The sequence below is a fragment of the Myxocyprinus asiaticus genome, chromosome 16 (assembly GCF_019703515.2).
Source record: "Myxocyprinus asiaticus isolate MX2 ecotype Aquarium Trade chromosome 16, UBuf_Myxa_2, whole genome shotgun sequence".
Lineage (NCBI taxonomy): Eukaryota > Metazoa > Chordata > Actinopteri > Cypriniformes > Catostomidae > Myxocyprinus > Myxocyprinus asiaticus.
In genome coordinates this window covers 1,879,867-1,898,294 of record NC_059359.1, presented here as the reverse complement: position 1 = coordinate 1,898,294, position 18,428 = coordinate 1,879,867, and the positions used below count along the sequence as shown (strand labels likewise).

Below are 18,428 nucleotides of genomic sequence, written 5' to 3'. Positions count from 1 at the left end.
TGCAATTACAGAGCTCTCTAATTGGAATTCTTAGTGAAAATTCAATTGCTCTGTCATTAAAAATGAATGGGAGTCAATGGAAACAAATGGCAAGTAAATATTAAAATGTAGAGCTCTGTAATTATAATTTTACTAGTAAAAACTCCAAAGAGATCTACAATTGATTTTATACTAGTAAGAATTCCAGTTTCAGAGCTCTGTGTTTCAGTTACACAGCTCTGCAGTTAAACATATCTTTAATGTGATTTTTATTAGTAAAAATTTTATTGCAGAGCTCTCTCGTTGGAAATCTTACTAGTAAAATGCAATTTCTCTGTAATTAAAAATAAATGGGAGATAATGGAAACAAATGACAAGTAAATATGCAATTGTAGGGCTCTGTGATTATAATTTGTACTAGTAAAAATTCAGAGTTCTGTAAATTAAAGTCTTACTGGTAAAAATAACATTTTAACTGTCTAATTGGAATTCTTAATTGTAAAAGCTCAAATATAATCTGTAATTGGAATTATTTCTAGTAGAAATGCAATTATAGTGAGTAACGCTGAGAAATTAAAAGATAATTTGGCCTTCCATAAATGCTGTTATTGAAGCAAAAGGGACACATACCAAATATTAAGATACTCTCAAATGTATCTCAATTCACAGACAACAAGTGTTTTAACTGGGAATATTTACAGGATAATCCCTTATTAGCTCTGCAATATGTGGTGCCATGCAGCATATGGGTCTCCGTCCCCCCTAAACAACCAGGAAGTAAGTCAAATCTCAACAGAATAAGACGAGAAAGGGGTTTTCAGTGAATGTGAATGCGCATAAGGATGTGCACGGGAGCGCGCATGACCCAGTATACTGTACGTATGCGTGTGGAAACCGCTGGAGGGACACGAGCAGGAACAGATATTCTACAAACCAGTGCAACCAGGTAAGAGTGCTCGAGTCGAGACAGGTAAAGTTTACCATCGCGTCACTGCTGCTATTATCCGCCGTGCTAACCGGGCGCAGCTCACAGGACACGTGGCTGTAGGTAGGTAGATGTGTTCAATGTAGTGTTAGACGGGAAAATCGATTGTTTGTAGCCGAATAAATAAATAAAAGTGATTGCTATTACCATTATAATTTTCCGCGTCCCGCCGTTGCATTATGACGTCAACATACGCCGGTACAACGTATCCAGTCGATGTTTTGACCTATTTCCAGAGCTGTTGCAGTGCAGCTGATTCCATTATTGATCAGTAGAGTAAAACATATCATTACTATTGTAAAATCTGTAGGACAGTGCTGCTATTTAATGCTCTTTAAGCGGTCGATCGATAAATCGAAATGTAGTAAACCGATTACATGCGTGCGGTGATATTTGCATTAATCTGGTGTAATTTTATTGCATACATGTGTAATCATACAGATGGTGAGGTCTGGATTATTTGTGACCGTTGTATTTCCGTCCTGCCATCATCATAATCCTCATCATCCTCTACTGTAAAACACTGTAATCTCGAGTCATTTGCATGGAGAATGCACCATTATTTGATGTTTTTATTGACAGCCAGCACATTGAACATATGTACAAAATTGCAATGCAGCAGCAATATAAATTAAATCAAAATAAAGCATTGTACATTTGGCACATTTGACCAAAGTTCTCATTCCTTGTCTGTTTCTGCACAATTCTACTGTCATAAAGTAATTTTGCAAATCTGTAATAAATAAAAAATGGATTAGTTTTGTTATCATTTAATCTTGTGAGTGAATAATGAATCTTCCATAAATTATTACAGCTAAATTTGCAAAGGAAAGGTTGTCATGATTGTCTATGAGGCCACGTAAACGCTAATAAACAATATTTAAATTGTTTATTTATTTATTTACTTTGCCGAAAGCATGCTTTATTGTACTTAAAGGAATAGTTCACACCAAAAATGTAAATTCTGTCATTATTTATTCATCCTCATGTCATTCCAAATGTGTATGACTTTCTTTCTTGAAACCCAACAGGAGAAATTTGAAGAATCTTCATGCAGCCTTTTTCCATGCAATGACAATTCATAGTGACCACAGCTGTCAAACTCCAAAAAGGACATTTAAATTTAAATTAATTTAAACCGACTGAATACTGTTCACAAGACTCTAGACTGTCATTTAAGGGTTAAACTTCTGGCGCACCGAGTCACGTGACACAACAACATGACGTTGATTGCCATGAAGCGCTTCTAAGGGCGCAGAGCCAACAAACGTACCTCTGGTAAGAAATCGCTTTAAGTTTTGTCATTGAAACCTGTTTGGTTGTAAAGAGTAGCGTCTCTAGTTTCATTTGATATGCTGCTTTAAAAGATGCATACATTTTTCACGCATCAGCGTGCTGATAAACATGACGTCCACATATGTGGATTTTGGGACATTATCCATCAAAAGTTGAAAAAACATGTTAATTATTTTGAATAACTATTAACACATCTGTGGGTCATTTCACTTCATTTTAATATACATTTAGTTATATTTTATTATGTTATCACGGTACAATATGGTTCTATTCTTTAACATTAATAAATGCATTCCTTTATTTACTGTGTATTATCATATTGAGAATAAATGAGTTCATCTGAAAACTGATAAATGTGTCTTTCAGAGGCTTTATATGGAGTTAGGATGAAAATAAGGTGCATTTCAAACTGTTCTGAGACCAGTGCAGACAGACAGCACACTGGAGGTTAAGTCATTCACTAAATAGGGAGCAAGGGAGCATCATATAGCTCTCTATGCAGTTAAGTGCATTCACTCCTAAAATCTGATCAAAAGTTCAGTTTCAGGCTGCAGATGATGTTTGGATCACTCAACATGTTTGACAGACATGAGACAATGATAATCAGTACATAGATTCAGAATTTATAATGTATCATTTTATTTTAACATGATTGACAGTGATTGGATGATGCTGGACATTACTTTGAATCAGAATTAATTATGATAATTTCTGATGTAATGTCTGTAACGTCTCAAAAACATGAATAACCCAACGCTCCTGGAAACATAATAATGATTCTTTAAAAACGATCCTTTTGTGGTTCACGGATGAAAGAAAGTCAAACAGGTTTGGAACTACATGAAGGGTGAGTCAATAATGACCAAATTGTTTGTTTTTGGCTGGGGCGGGTGAACTAATCCTGTAAACGTGCAGAAATATGGAAATAAACTCTGGATAAAGGTAATGAAAACGTGTTTCTCCTGTAGAACAGGCTGTGAGGTCTGGACACACGTCAGTCTATTAAACGTGTTGTTTCCAGTTTTCATCCAGTAATCGGTTACAATGAAAATGAAAGAAAGATTTCTCTGTTTTTTTTGTTCACTTGACTTCTCATTTTTCTGTAGAATTCAAGGGCACATGTGGAAGATTTGAGATGAAAAGACGTCTTTCTGTGGAGTCCGGCGCTGAGGCATGTCTTTGAGAGAGTCTCCTTTCTCCGATGGTATTTTGGAAGCTCTCCATGCTGTAGGATGGGGTCTCATCTTCCCGTGTTTCTGGTTCCTGGACCGCCTCATCGCCAACTGCGTCTTCACCACTCTGGAGCGCGAGCAGAGGCGCGAGGAGCTCCTTCCTCTTCAGGTCATCTTTGGCTCCATCCTCTTTTTCATCTTATTCCTAATTTCCACACCCTTCGCCCTCTTGGGGTTCGTGCTATGGGCGCCGCTGCAAGCAGTCCGCAGGCCGTTCTCGTACCACCAACAGGTACCAATTATCCCCATGGAGGACCGGAATGCCCGGTGGGAGGAGACGGATAAAGTCAGTTTCGGATTTGTATCGGCCAACCTGTGCCTGCTGCCTGATGGTCTAGCGCGCGTCAACAATCTCGGACACACGCAGCAACGTGCCGAAATTATCGGGCAAAACATCGTCCAGGGCGTAACTCGCCCTCACATCCGTATTTTCGTGGATTCTCCTAGTAGTTGCGGCACGGTGACGCCATCCAGCAGTCTGCTTCCACAGGCTGCCCCATCCACGTATGGATCAGTAGACCCCGCCGCAGGACAGGTGGAGGGCGCTGAATCGGACGGGAATATTCCAAACAGTTCCTCAAGGAATTCCGTTGCATCTTCCGAAGAACCAGATGGTTCAAAACCAAACTGCAACCAAAACTCCAACCAGCACGGCAGCCAAGTGCACCGACACCCTCCTCGGGCATTACGGACGCTGTTCCGAGACAGCGACGTTCCGATGGAAGTGTCCGCTTTGTTCCCACCCACTGTAGATATTGTGTGCCTGGAGGAAGTTTTCGATAAGAGAGCTGCTTTCAAACTCATGCGGGCCCTCGGACCACTTTATGGTCATGTGATCTATGATGTCGGTGTTTATGCGTTCCAGCCACCTGGAACCTGCTCCTCTTTCAAGTTCTTTAACAGTGGATTATTTGTGGCCAGTCGCTTTCCCGTGATTGAGGCACGGTACAACTGCTTTCCCAACGGCTGCGGAGAAGATGCACTGGCCGCCAAAGGCCTGCTCTCTCTAAAGGTGCTGCATCCTCATTTAATGTAATTCAAATGTTTAAATAAGGAAACTAATCTCAAAAGTGTGCCTTAAACTTGTTAAAAAATCTTTCTCTTAAGGTGGAAATAGGGTTGCAAAAAGGAGACAAGAAAATGGTTGGATATTTTAACTGCACTCACCTACATGCTCCTGAAGGCAAGTGTATTGTTATTGTTAAAGTGCATTTAAAGGGATAGTTCACCCAAAAATGGAAATTCTGTCATCATGTACTCGCCCTTATTTGTTCTAAACCCATATACTAACATACTGCCTAACATCTCTTTTTGTGTTCTACGGAAGAAAGAAAGTTTTGTGGGTTAGAACGACTTGAGGGTGGGTAAATGAAGACAAAATGATAATTTTTTTGGTGAACTATCCCTTTAAGTTATATCATAAAACAGATTGTTTCGACTCTAAATTCTGATTGGATGAGCCACGATCAAAGTTGGTTTAAAATTGCCAATATATTCAAATTTCTCACTGGACGTTCTATATTGTGCCAAGTTGCTACATTGCTTGGCAACCTTAAACAGCCTTCAGACACCAATACATTGTATTTCTTATAATAATAAGTGTTATTATTTATTGAACATTGGTGTCTTTAATTGCTGTTGCTGCTGTTTTATAAAGCAATAGCCGCACATTACAGTAATATTACCAAGTCTACAAGGGAGTTTTTAAGCAATCTGCTTTGCGTTGAGTCAAAAAAACACATCTTACCTGTGATAAAATAAAAAAAATTTTTTTTTGGTTCCGTTAACGGTACTTTAACGTGTATTTTCCGGCAGATGGGGACAGAACACTGTACTTAAATACTCTGACAACTGTTTCCTGCAGTGCAATTCAGCAGCGAACAAATGACTCTTATGAACCGATTCTTTTGATTCTACAGCGTGAAACACACAGCGCGACTAGTGCAGGGCTCCAGACTAAAAACATGACTTAGGAGCCATTGGCTCCTAAACTGAAACATTAAGGAGCAAATGGCTGTTTTTAGTCGCCAAATCACAGAATTGCTCGATTTAGATAGAAAGCCGAAGAAAAGTCAGCTGATAACCCATTAATCAATGGTTTATTAAACAGTATATATAGTTGAGAAGATAAGTTTGCATCCCCTATTGTCTCATAAATGTTCACACCCCTTTCATAATTTATACAAATATAAGAGATAAAAGATTATTTTATTTAGTACTGCTCTTCACAATCTACATTACAGATAATTACATAAAGTATAGTATGCATATAGTAGTGTGTCGTCTTCTTGAGCATCAATGAATGTTTGCACCTTGTGTAATAGTTGTGAACAAGTTCCTCAATTGTTCTAAGTGTCAAATGCTGGATCTTATATATATATATATATACAGTGCATCCGGAAAGTATTCGCAGCGCTTCACTTTTTCCACATTTTATGTTACAGCCTTATTCCAAAATGGATTAAATTCATTATTTTCCTCAAAATTCTACAAACAATACCCCATAATGACAACGTTAAAGAAGTTTGTTTGAAATCTTTGCAAATTTATTACAAATAAAAAACGAAAAAAATCACATGTACATAAGTATGCACCTTTGTCACCAATTACAGCCTCAAGTCTTTTTGAGTATGATGCTACAAGCTTGGCACACCTATTTTTGGGCAGTTTCTCCCATTCTTCTTTGCAGGACCTCTCAAGCTCCATCAGGTTGGATGGGGAGCGTCGGTGCACAGCCATTTTCAGATCTCTCCAGAGATGTTCAGTCGGGTTCAAGTCTGGGCTCTGGCTGGGCCCCTCAAGGACATTCACAGAGTTGTCCCGGAGCCACTCCTTTGTTATCTTGGCTGTGTGCTTAGGGTCGTTGTCCTGTTGGAAGATGAACCTTCGCCCCAGTCTGAGGTCCAGAGCGCTCTGGAGCAGGTTTTCATCAAGGATGTCTCTGTACATTGCTGCATTCATCTTTCCCTCGATCCTGACTAGTCTCCCAGTTCCTGCCGCTGAAAAACATCCCCACAGCATGATGCTGCCACCACCATGCTTCACTGTAGGGATGGTATTGGCCAGGTGATGAGCGGTGCCTGGTTTCCTCCAGACATGATGCTTGCCATTCAGGCCAAAGAGTTCAATCTTTGTTTCTCATGGTCTGAGAGTCCTTCAGGTGCCTTTTGGTAAACTCCAGGTGGGCTGTCATGTGCCTTTTACTGAGGAGTGGCTTCCGTCTGGCCACTCTACCATATAGGCCTGATTGGTGGAGTGCTACAAAGATGGTTGTTCTTCTGGAAGGTTCTCCTCTCTCCACAGAGAAACGCTGGAGCTCTGTCAGAGTGACCATCGGGTTCTTGGTCACCTCCCTGACTAAGGCCCTTCTCCCCCAATCGCTCAATTTGGCCAGGCGGCCAGCTCTAGGAAGAGTCCTGGTGGTTCCAAACTTCTTCCATTTACGGATGATGGAGGCCACTGTGCTCATTGGGACCTTCAATGCTGCAGAAATTTTTCTGTACCCTTCCCCAGATCTGTGCCTCGATACAATCCTGTCTCGGAGGTCTACAGACAATTCCTTGGACTTCATGGCTTGGTTTGTGCTCTGACATGCACTGTTAACTGTGGGACCTTATATAGACAGGTGTGATTTTTTTCGTTTTTTATTTTTAATAAATTTGCAAAGATTTCAAACAAACTTCATTCACGTTGTCATTATGGGGTATTGTTTGAAGAATTTTGAGGAAAATAATGAATTTAATCCATTTTGGAATAAGGCTGTAACATAACAAAATGTGGGAAAAGTGAAGCGCTGTGAATACTTTCCGGACGCACTGTATGTGTGTATATATATATATATATATATATATATATATATATATATATATATATATACAGTATATATATAGCTTTACAATATTGCCTTAGTCTTTCTTTACTCTTACCAGATGGCCCAGACACAGAGACTACAAGAGAGCAAATTGAATGAAATCCCAGATGCAGTTTATTATGCAACTCCAATCCCAATCAATAATTACCAGATGAAAAAAGAAAGTGCTACACAATACGGGACTTTTAATGATAAAGTATCCCGAAATACACATGGGACTCTTATTTTGAAATATCTGCATTCCCAGTTGTGAGCTCACTGACGGCTGATTCGCTGAGAAAGTGAATCTGATTCAAACTGCTAACCTGAGCTCCTGAGTTCAAACCCTCAGTTCTTTTCGGGTGATTCATGAAAAAGATCCGGTTCAAAAGAGTCATTTGGTCATGACTCTTTTGCGCTGGGTTTGTTGTTGCGTGTGGTGCAGCGAGCTCGTCACAACAGAACGGGTGAAAAGCGTCGCGAGACACACTAGTGCGCACTCTATAGATGTATTCAGTAACTCACAAGAAGATATCTGATGAACCCGCATATGAACGCACACAACCTGACTGTCGCCAGTGGCGACTAGATTTTAAATTATAGTTGCAATAAATAATTTTTGTCACAGTCTGGAGCCCTGTAGTATAGCCCGATTCCCGAACAAAGGACTCTTATGAGGCAGTTCTTTTAAATCTACAGTGCGGAACACTTCAGCACAACTAGTGTAGCATGTTTCCCGTATAAATGACTCTTATGAGCCGGTTCTTTTGATTCTACAGCAGCGAAACACACAGCGCGACTAGTGTAGCCCGATTCCCAAATAAATGACTCTTATGAGCCGATTTCCTTGAACTTTTAGGATGAAGCGCTCCGCGCGATCAGTGTAGCCCGATTCCCGAATGAATGACTCTTATGAGGTGATTGTTTTGATTTTACAGCGCGAAACACTCAGCGTGACCAGTGTTGCCCGATTCCCAAACAAATGACTCTTATGAGCCAATTCTTTTGATTCTACAGCGCGAAACGCTCAGCGTGACCAGTGTTGCCTGATTCCCGAACAAATTAATCTTATGAGCCGATTCTTTTGATTCTACAGTGTGAAACACTCAACGTGACCAGTGTTGCCCGATTCCCGAACAAATTACTCTTATGAGACGATTCTTCTGATTTTACAGTGTGAAACGCTCAACGTGACCAGTGTTGCCCTGATTCCCGAACAAAATGACTCTTATGAGCCAATTCTTTTCATTCTACAGTGCGAAACGCTCAGCGTGACCAGTGTTGCCCAATTCCCGAACAAATGACTCTTAAGAGCCGATTCCCTTGAACTTTTAGCACGAAACACACAGCGTGACCAGTGTAGCTCGATTCCCGAACAAATTACCCTTATGAGCCAATTCCCTTGAACTTATAGTGTGCAACGCTCATGCAATGAATGACTCTTATGAGCTGTTTTTTTTTTTTTATTCTATTGCGCAACATGCACAGTGCAACTACTATAGCCAATTCATGAACAAGTGACTCTTATGAGCCGGTTCCCTTGAACTTTTAGCATGAAATGCTCAGTGCGATCAGTACAGCCCAGTTCCCAAACTAATGACTCTTATGAGGTGATTCTTTAGATTCTACAGCGCAAAACGCTCAGCGTGACCAGTGTTGCCTGATTCCCGAACAAATGACTCTTATGAGCTGATTCCCTTGAACTTTTAGCATGAAACACAGTGTGACCTGTGTAATCCGATTCCCAAACAAATGACTCTTATGAGGTGATTCTTTTGATTCTACGGCACGAAACACACAGTGCGACTACTGTAGCCCGATTCACGAACAAGTGACTCTTATGAGCCAGTTCCCTTGAACTTTTAGCATGAAATGCTCAGCACGATCAGTACAGCCTGATTCCCAAACAAATGACTCTTATGAGGCGATTCTTTTGATTCTACAGCACGAAACACACAGCACAACTAGTGTAGCCTGATTCCCAAATGAATGACTCTTTTGAGGCGATTCTTTTGATTCTACAGTGCGGAACACTCAGCAAAGCTAGTGTAGCCCGATTCACGAACGAGTGACTCTTATGAAACGATTACCTTGAATTTATAGTGTGAAATGCTCAGCGCGATCAGTGTAGTCTGATTCCCAGACGAATGACTCTTATGAGCCGGTTCTTTTGATTCTATTGCACAACTTGCACAGTGCGATTACTGTAGCCCGATTCACAAACAAGTGACTCTTATGAGCCGATTCCCTTGAACTTTTAGCATGAAATGCTCAGCGCGATCAGTATAGCCCAATTACCAAACGAATGACTCTTATGAGCTGATTCTTTTGATTCTACAATGCGAAACACATAGCACAACTAGTGTAGCTCGATTCCCGAACGAATGACTCTTATGAGCCGATTCTTTTAATTCTACAGTGCGGAACACTCAGCACAACTAGTGTAGCCCGATTCCCAAACAAATGACTCTTATGAGGCGATTCTTTTGATTCTACAGCATGAAACACACAGCACAACTAGTGTAGCCCGATTCATGAATAAATGACTCTTATGAGGTGTTTCTTTTGATTTTATAGCGCAAAATGCACAGCGTGACTACTGAAGTCCGATTCACGAACGAGTGACTCTTATGAACCGATTACCTTGAACTCATAGCATGAAATGCTCAGTGCGATCAGTGTAGTCTGATTCCCAAACAAATGCACAGCGTGACTACTGAAGTCCGATACTCGACCAAATGACTCTTATGAGCTGATTCTTTAGATTCTACAGCACGAAACACACAGCACAACTAGTGAAGCCCAATTCCCAAACGAATGACTCTTATGAGGCGATTCTTTAGATTTTACAGCACGAAACACACAGCACAACTAGTGAAGCCCAATTCCCAAATGAATGACTCTTATGAGGCGATTCTTTAGATTCTACAGCACGAAACACACAGCACAACTAGTGTAGTCCAATTCCTGAACGAATGACTCTTATGAGGCGATTCTTTAGATTCTACAGCACGAAACACACAGCACAACTAGTGAAGCCCAATTCCCAAACGAATGACTCTTATGAGGCGATTCTTTAGATTCTACAGCACGAAACACACAGCACAACTAGTGTAGCCCGATTCCTCAACGAGTGACTCTTATGAACCGATTACCTTGAACTCATAGCATGAAATGCTCAGCGCGATCAGTGTAGTCTGATTCCCAAACAAATGACTCTTATGAGCCGATTCTTTAGATTCTACAGCACGAAACACAGCGCGACTAGTGTAGCTCGATTCCCGAACGAGTGACTCTTATGAGCCGATTGATACGCGCAGCATGATTAGTGTGTTCTAAGTCCCGAATGAATGGCTGTTATGATTCTTTTTAGTGAATCAAATACACTTCAGTGACGGAATTAATCCTGGAAGTTATGATTACCTTCATGTCCAACTGGAAATGAACGGAGATCCTAATGTTAAAGATAGGCCTATACATTACAAGTAAGTTAATAAAAACATGAATGAATGAAAAATGTTAGCACATTTTTGTTTTGTTCATTTTTTTTTATTTATTTAATATAGCCTATAGTTACAGTAGGACCAATTGTTGGATTGCATTTATGCCTCTAAAAATCTTTGAAACGTCTGTGTAAATGCGTGTTTTACAAGAATGGATTGCTTGTTTGAAATTTGCAATGATTTCATCATTTGGCAACAGACAGCTGAGGGCAATAAAAGATTATTTCCAAATATTTCTACCTCAAAAGTAAGAATCGTTAATGGAACCGTCAAGGAATCGGAATCGTTAAATTCCTTACGATTCCCATCCCTAAATCGGATTTGGAACGATTTACAGCTTGAAGCATTTAAACCTGTACTATTATCAAACTGCCTTCAAATGAGGAATATCAAGACATTGCTGGTGTTTGTTTGGTTCTAAACAGGACATGGAGGGATACGCTTTGAGCAGCTCAACATGTTGACTAAATGGATCAATGAGTTTCAAGCAGGGACCAAGAAAGCCGATGAAATGGTGATGTTTGATGTGCTGTGTGGAGACTTCAACTTCGACAACTGCTCCCCTGGTATGTTTTGAACATATGCACTACATACTGTACACTTTTACAGTAAGAATACAAATAATAAATCAAATATGTGGGAATATCACATGTTATCATATATCATTGTGTATGTGTAGATGACAATCTGGAGCAAAGACATGGTCTGTTTGAAGACTACAGAGACCCCTGCAGAGCTGGACCGGGTCAAGAGAAGCCCTGGGTCATAGGTAACACGCTCATTTACCCATTCAGTGACTGGCAACACTTGTGGCATCAGTTCAGTTGGCTGTAAACCACATAGAATACATGCACATATAGGAGTGGAAAGTGCTTTGGTTTCATTGTTTTTGTTCCTCAACAAAATCTTATCGTGGTTTAATTTGTAGGCACCCTGTTGGAACAGCCAACGCTCTATCATGAAAACGTGCGGACCCCTGACAACCTGCAGCGGTGAGATCATAGTGTCCAAAAAACGTCTCCATGTGTCCAAAAGCCTCTCCAAACAAATAAAACATAATAATTGACTCTAAATAAGAACTAATTACACATGCAAACACAACAATGACTAAAGGTTTGCATTAGGGGTGTAACGGTTCTCTGTAAAAAACCAAACCGTACAGTTCACCACCCACGGTTCGGTAAGCATTGGCACCACGGTTCACCTCAAGTTTAGTGAGGCATCTGGAGCACAAGGTTTTGCGAAGAAAATAAAGCGTCAAATAGACTCACGCAGTTCCAACCTCCGCTAATGCACCTGAATGGATCTGTAAATAGATGCGCCTGTGTTTCACGTGGGTCAGCTTGATGACATCACTGTTCTGCAAGCGTTGTGTGAAGTTGAAAATGGCAGATGAGCCGAAACTGCACACACTCCCTTCCGTTTTTAAGCAGGCACTCAGTGCTAATTCGGACAGGCATAAAACAATAACTGAAGCGATTGAGGTGTTCATTGCCAACCATATGTTTTCCTGCTCCACTGACGAAGATGTGTGATTTCCACGTATGATTAAAACACTCGAGCCACGTCACAACATCCCTCGTATCTATTTTAATAGCAAAGTTCCTTCTATAGTGATGTACAGCTTCCGAATATTGTATATATGTGCAGTAGAGTTTGAAATGCATTTTATGTCGATGCATTTTGTGTAATAGTGCAGGTATTAAGTTAAAATGTTGATTTAGTAATTAGAGAAAAGTTTTAAAATTAAAGACCCAGTGAAAATGAACCATGGTTTTACTAGAATAATCTTGTAGTAACCATGACTGCTGTCACCATGGTTTTCTTTGCAGAAATCATGGTTTTGATATAATTAACCATGGTTTTACAACAGTAATACTGTAGTTTCCATATAGTAACCATAACTATATAGTGTAAACATGGTTACTATGTTTTTACTACAAATACCATAGTTAAACTATGGTTACTGTAAAACAATGATTTTTATTAAGGGCAAATCTGTTGAAGTGTTTGTTACCAAATAGAGTATTCTAACTTTGGTTTTGGCAGTAATATATATATTTTTTTCTGAACATTGCAAAAACCGAACCGTAAAGAAACCGTGATCCTAAAACCGTGATACAAACCGAACCGTGAGAAATTTGAACCGTTACACCCCTAGTATGCATAGTATGCAAACATTATTTTAGTAATGAGATTTCACAGAATGAGTTTCATTCTGTGTCATTTGAGTCATCATTGAGTCTGTGTCATGTATTTGGCGCCATCTCCTGGTGGTCATATGTAACGTTGTGCTTCATGTGGATTATCTAATGATCTATGCATCTGATTATCTTGTGTGTGGACTCGTTTGAAAGATAATCACCTCCTCTAAGTAATAGTATGTGATATTTTATTTTTCGTGAAGTTATAACCGAAAACGTGGCATATAAGCAACACCAACATAATTGTCAAAGACATATACTTAGCTATTACTCACTATATTTCTGTCTGTGAGTAAAACAAATAGGCTGGTTGTATTCTACTCTTTGAGAGCTTTCCAACAACATATGACACATGGATATTTGAAGAGTTTAATGTTTTTACTGATTGCAATAATATGTACAGTGCATTCTTTTTAATAAATTATCAAAATGGAACACTTCTGATTTGTCTGCAAATTTCAAAGCACTTGTTCAGTTTTGGTCATAATATCTACATGCATTATAAAGTAGAGCTTCTAAGCTTTCAAACGATATCAATATTGTGTTTGTCAAGACTGTAGTTATTAATATTCTGACGATAATTTTTTTCTTGCGGGCCCATCCGAGCTTAAAGGGTTAAAACGTTTTTTATACCCATTTTTCCTAAAAAAAAAAATTTTTTTTAATAATTTTGTGCATGAACAGGGTGTGTCAAAACTTCAACTTCACTTGCTTATTTTTTGTGACCCAGCCAAGTTGAATATCATTATAATAACACTGAAATATTATTAGGGGTTCAAGCTCGAAGTGCTGAAACTCTGTTGTAATTGTAGGATTTCACTTTAATTATTATTATTCTCCGCTAAAACTGATCGTGGAGACTAAATCGCAAGGCCTAGAGACATAAAACTTGGTCGGAAGGTAGAACTATTGCTCGCTACTCTGGTGCTATAACAAAGACAAACGTGTTTTGGCCCATATCTGCTAAACCTTATGTCATAGACTCAAGTGCTGTATATCATTGGAATTCTTGGCTCTAGACGAACAAACGGCTATCCAATTTCAATTCCATCATAAACATTTTTCCGTCATATTGGATTTTATGCAAAACCTAATTTTTTTTTTAACTAGTCCTTGGCCATTCACCCAATTGGAACCAAACCAGTGCAGAAAGATTCTCAGTCCCAATATCAATAATTATTAAAAAAAATAAAAAGTTTAAACTTTCAATTCATAAACGCAACGGTACGCCAAAACATACGAAGTAGGTGTGTGACACACAGACACACGTTATTCATATCATATGATAGATCTCCTCATTCTGAACAACTTTGCCTCAAGAACCATTGGTATGAATCAAATCGTTTGTTAAATATTTATGATTATTTAAAAAAACATACATCTTCGATCAAGTTCTAGGCCGTTTGCCCAATCGGAACCAAACCAGTGCAGAAAGATTCTCTGGAGTCCCAATATCCAGAATTATCCAAAAAAAAAAAAAAAACGTTTGAACTTTTAATTCGTCATCACAACGGTACGCCAAAACATACGAAGTGGGCGTGGCCACTTTTACCTAATTGGTTATAAATCTTGAATGGAATGAGATATTTTCATAAATATTTATGTAGGAGGTCAATCTGAGGACACATGCAATAAATTATAACAGTCTGGAATGTAAAGAAATACCATATATTTGTGCTTCCTAACCTGATGATTCTGAAAATTAAGGCACTTTATCATTGTTTAGGTGCTAACAGACTGTCTAATTAATACTTATTATCTGTTACTAATGTACTTAAAGGCCTTAAATGCTTCAATCATGTTAATTGCTGCTTTCAGCTATATTTATTATTATTATTATTATTATTCTATTCACCCTGTGCTATATTGAAAGCACTACAACATAACATTATTTGATGTATGGTTTGATCTCATTTCAAATCAGATGATTGCAACACACTCCAAAAAAGTTGAGACAGGAGCAATTTAAGACTTACGGAAGCCCTGAACCGCACTGTGAAAAAAGATTTCACTAGGTGAAAGTGCCTTCCTGAGCCTATATCCTACAAATATATTTTTTTCTCTCTCATAGAAAAAAAATTCTCTCAATTTTTTTTCCTCTATCAAAGATAGATAGTGGATAGTACCTGGTACCTGATACTTTTTTTAGTACCACCTTGGTCAAGGTTCCAAGCGAGCCGAGCCGATACTAAATGTGATGTCAAAACCCTGCAGATCACTGATTGGTCAGAGAGAATCGTCACTACCAGTGTCACTGGATTTGCGAAACGGGACATCAACCTGCTAGTTTTAAAGTTAGCAACAGCGACAGCAGTATCATTTGTTCACGCGACTTTTGAATTGTAAAAAGAAATGGCTGTGCGCAAAACCACGGCGTGGTCAATAAACGAGGTGCAGACGTTCCTCTCGTTAGTAGCCGAGGAGAGGATCCAACGAGAGCTGGATGGGGCGACGCAACTATGACGATCAGCCTATAATCCCACCCACGTTGAGGCGGCACTAAACTGCAGTGGAAAAGCAAGCTCAGAAAAGTAAAGCGAGCAAAGTCGAGTCGAGTCGAACTGTAACGTGCAGTGGAAAAGTGCTATAAGACACTTTTCCCAAGTGAAAAAATTTTTTCACAGTGCATTTCAGGGCTTCCATAAGGACTAATAACAATGTGACGAGTTGAAATCACAAGGTTATGTGAAATGTGAGGCAATCATGTTATAGTATATAAGCAGCCTCCAAAGAAATCCTAGTCCTTCAAGAGCAAGGATGGGTCAAGGCGCCGCTGCATCCACAGATGCAAGTTAAAACTTTACTATGTAAAGGAGAAGCCATACATCAACACTGTCCAGAAGCGTTGCCGACTTCTCTGATCTCGGTCTCATCCGAGATGGAAAGTAGAACAGCGGAACCGTGTTTTATGGTCATACGAGTCCATGTTTCAAATAGTGTTGTTGTAGTGCTTTCAATATAGCACAGGGTGAATAGAATTTACAAATCACTTAATTTTGTTTTTATTAGCATTTTCCATATTGTCCCAACACTTTTGGAATTGGGGTTGTATTCTATACGTCACCGAGCCCTATTTTGACGGTCTCATAATGGACACCTGCCTTGTTTAAATATGTTTTGATGAAGCAAACCTCTTAGCTTGGGTTGAAACTGAAAGAGCGTTTTTTTTTCTGGTGTGGTTGTAGAACTTTGGAAAGTGAAGAACTGCGCAGCGGGTATTTATCTTCACCGGTCCCCATGACCGGCGTCCCTATGGTTTACCCCAAACCTGATCAACCCTGGGTGGGACGTCGGATCGATTATCTTCTGTATCGAGAGAACTCCATCTCCAGTCACTGCAAAACAGTTTGTTCCCTGTTAACAATGACTTTTGTGTGTTAAAACGAGTAGTTCACTGAAAAAAAATTAAATTCTGTCATTATTTCTTCAATGTTTGATTTAAAATGCATTAACTGATGTGGTACATGTCATAAATGATCTGCCCTTGATCACTTTCCCTTATTAGGTGTTTAATACGCTTGAATGGCGAGACTGTAAAGTCTTTACTGGAAAGAGTCAGTACTGAAGTGCTTTAAATATTTATCTTTTCTCCCGTTCAGGAGGTTGAAGAGTTTACATACGTGACCCAGCTGGCTGGTTTGACGGATCACATCCCTGTGGGCTTTAGCCTCTGTGTCACGCTGGGCCCAGAAGATATATGATGATATTGGACCATGCATGCTTTTCAGTGGACCAAACTGCTGACACATCAAATAAAATATCTATGCTGAATTAATTAAATGCTTTAAAGATCAATAAGAGAGGAGAAAGCGAAGAACTTTAAAATACTTGACATATGAGGAGAAAAATCACAAATTTTGAATCACAATATGAACAAAGCAATATATATGACACTCTTTTCTATGCATACAATCAATCTGTACAGTGCCAGTAATTTCAGTTACACATAGTTTAAATAGGTTTTTTAATCTGTTACACTTTTTAAGACACTGTTTTATTTTCATGACAACACAGAAATGATATTGGACATATATTTTAATTAAAAAAGTAGATTTTAGACATTTGTGTTTCTTCTAAGGTGTTTTTGCAGTTACTTAGTCACTGAGTTTTTGTTATTATTATAGTATATATTATATAATAGTATATTAACACTATAACGCCGTGTGTATCAAATATGAATCACAACATTTGACGGCTCCTGTTTCACTCTCTGTTCAAGCTGATGAGTCAAACAACCAATGGCATGTAAGTTTCACATGTTTATGGCACCATCTAGTGGTTATTGTGAAAAAAAGTGGTTTCAATGTTTATATCGATCTATTTAATATGGTGGCGGACTTGCACGAAAAGTGACTCTTATGATGGGATAAATGACAGCTTATTTTAATAAAGAAAAAGTGACGGTAATGATTATTACTGATATTTTAAAATGAGTATTTGCTGAATAAGCAACTTGTGCTTGGTTCAAAATTTGAATATTATTTTATTGAAAAAGTGTAAAAGTAATTTTTTTTATGATTTCTTTTTATAATTTGTCTAATGGTACTAAAAAACAGTTTAATGTTTAAAAAAAAAAAATTTTTTTTTTAAATTTTCTGACAATTCTTTCATTTGTCAGACTTTACAGGGTTAAGCATTTTTAAACCATAAAGTCAATGCAACATCACGACCAGTGTTGGGTAAGTTACTCTAAAAAAGTAATTAATTACTAACTACTAATTACATCTACCATTTAATTAATGTACTAATTACTCTGTCTGAAAAGCAGTTGCAGTACTTATTACTAGTTACATTCTAAAACCCTGATCAACCTCGACCAGATGAAAAATACAAGGATAGACATGAAACTGTTCTTTTAATTCTTTCAGATAAATTATTCATGAACTGGCCAAAGAATTTAAAGGGGCAGCATTAAATAAAATAAAATATATATTTTAACATTTGACGTTAAATTTCGATTTTAAATTCACTATTGTCTTTAATAGAATTTTTCTATAGTCTATGAAGTATTTAACACAATTACATCAGAAGTAACTGTAATTAAATTACTGAAAAATTAAGAGTAGTCCATTATTTTACTTTCATCAATGAAAATGTAATTTAATCACAGTAATTAATTACTTAGTAATGCATTACACCCAACAATGATCACGACTGATCAGTTCATATTGACATATTCGTTCAGTCTTCAGTTGAAATGGTCGTCAGAAATAATACACCAACCAAAAAATACCAGAAAACCATGGTAATTTTTTAAGTGCCATAATACCGGTATAAATGGTATATCAAAGTACCATGGTATACTATTAAACAACAGCACGTTTCATAATTGTCTTTGTTTTAAAATGTTTTATTCAGAATTGTAAAAATATTTCCCCC

The 18,428-nt window shown here is 38.4% G+C and overlaps 1 protein-coding gene across 3 annotated transcripts; it reads left to right on the top strand.

Annotated features, from left to right (window-relative positions):
• Positions 1-777: 777 nt before the first annotated feature.
• Positions 778-17,456, top strand: smpd5 (sphingomyelin phosphodiesterase 5). Of its 3 annotated transcripts, XM_051720203.1 has the most exons (9): positions 949-1,027; positions 1,996-2,242; positions 3,367-4,504; positions 4,600-4,675; positions 11,271-11,411; positions 11,525-11,614; positions 11,774-11,837; positions 16,235-16,394; positions 16,649-17,456. In XM_051720203.1, the coding sequence occupies exons 3-9, from the start codon at positions 3,434-3,436 to the stop codon at positions 16,748-16,750; spliced, it is 1,704 nt and encodes a 567-aa protein (XP_051576163.1). In that variant the 5' UTR covers positions 949-1,027; positions 1,996-2,242; positions 3,367-3,433; the 3' UTR covers positions 16,751-17,456. The 3 variants fall into 3 exon arrangements, with proteins under 3 accessions (XP_051576165.1, XP_051576164.1, XP_051576163.1); XM_051720205.1 differs by lacking the exons at positions 949-1,027; positions 1,996-2,242 and adding an exon at positions 778-925; XM_051720204.1 differs by lacking the exon at positions 1,996-2,242 and having other exon boundaries at positions 899-1,027.
• The last annotated feature ends 972 nt before the right edge of the window (positions 17,457-18,428 follow it).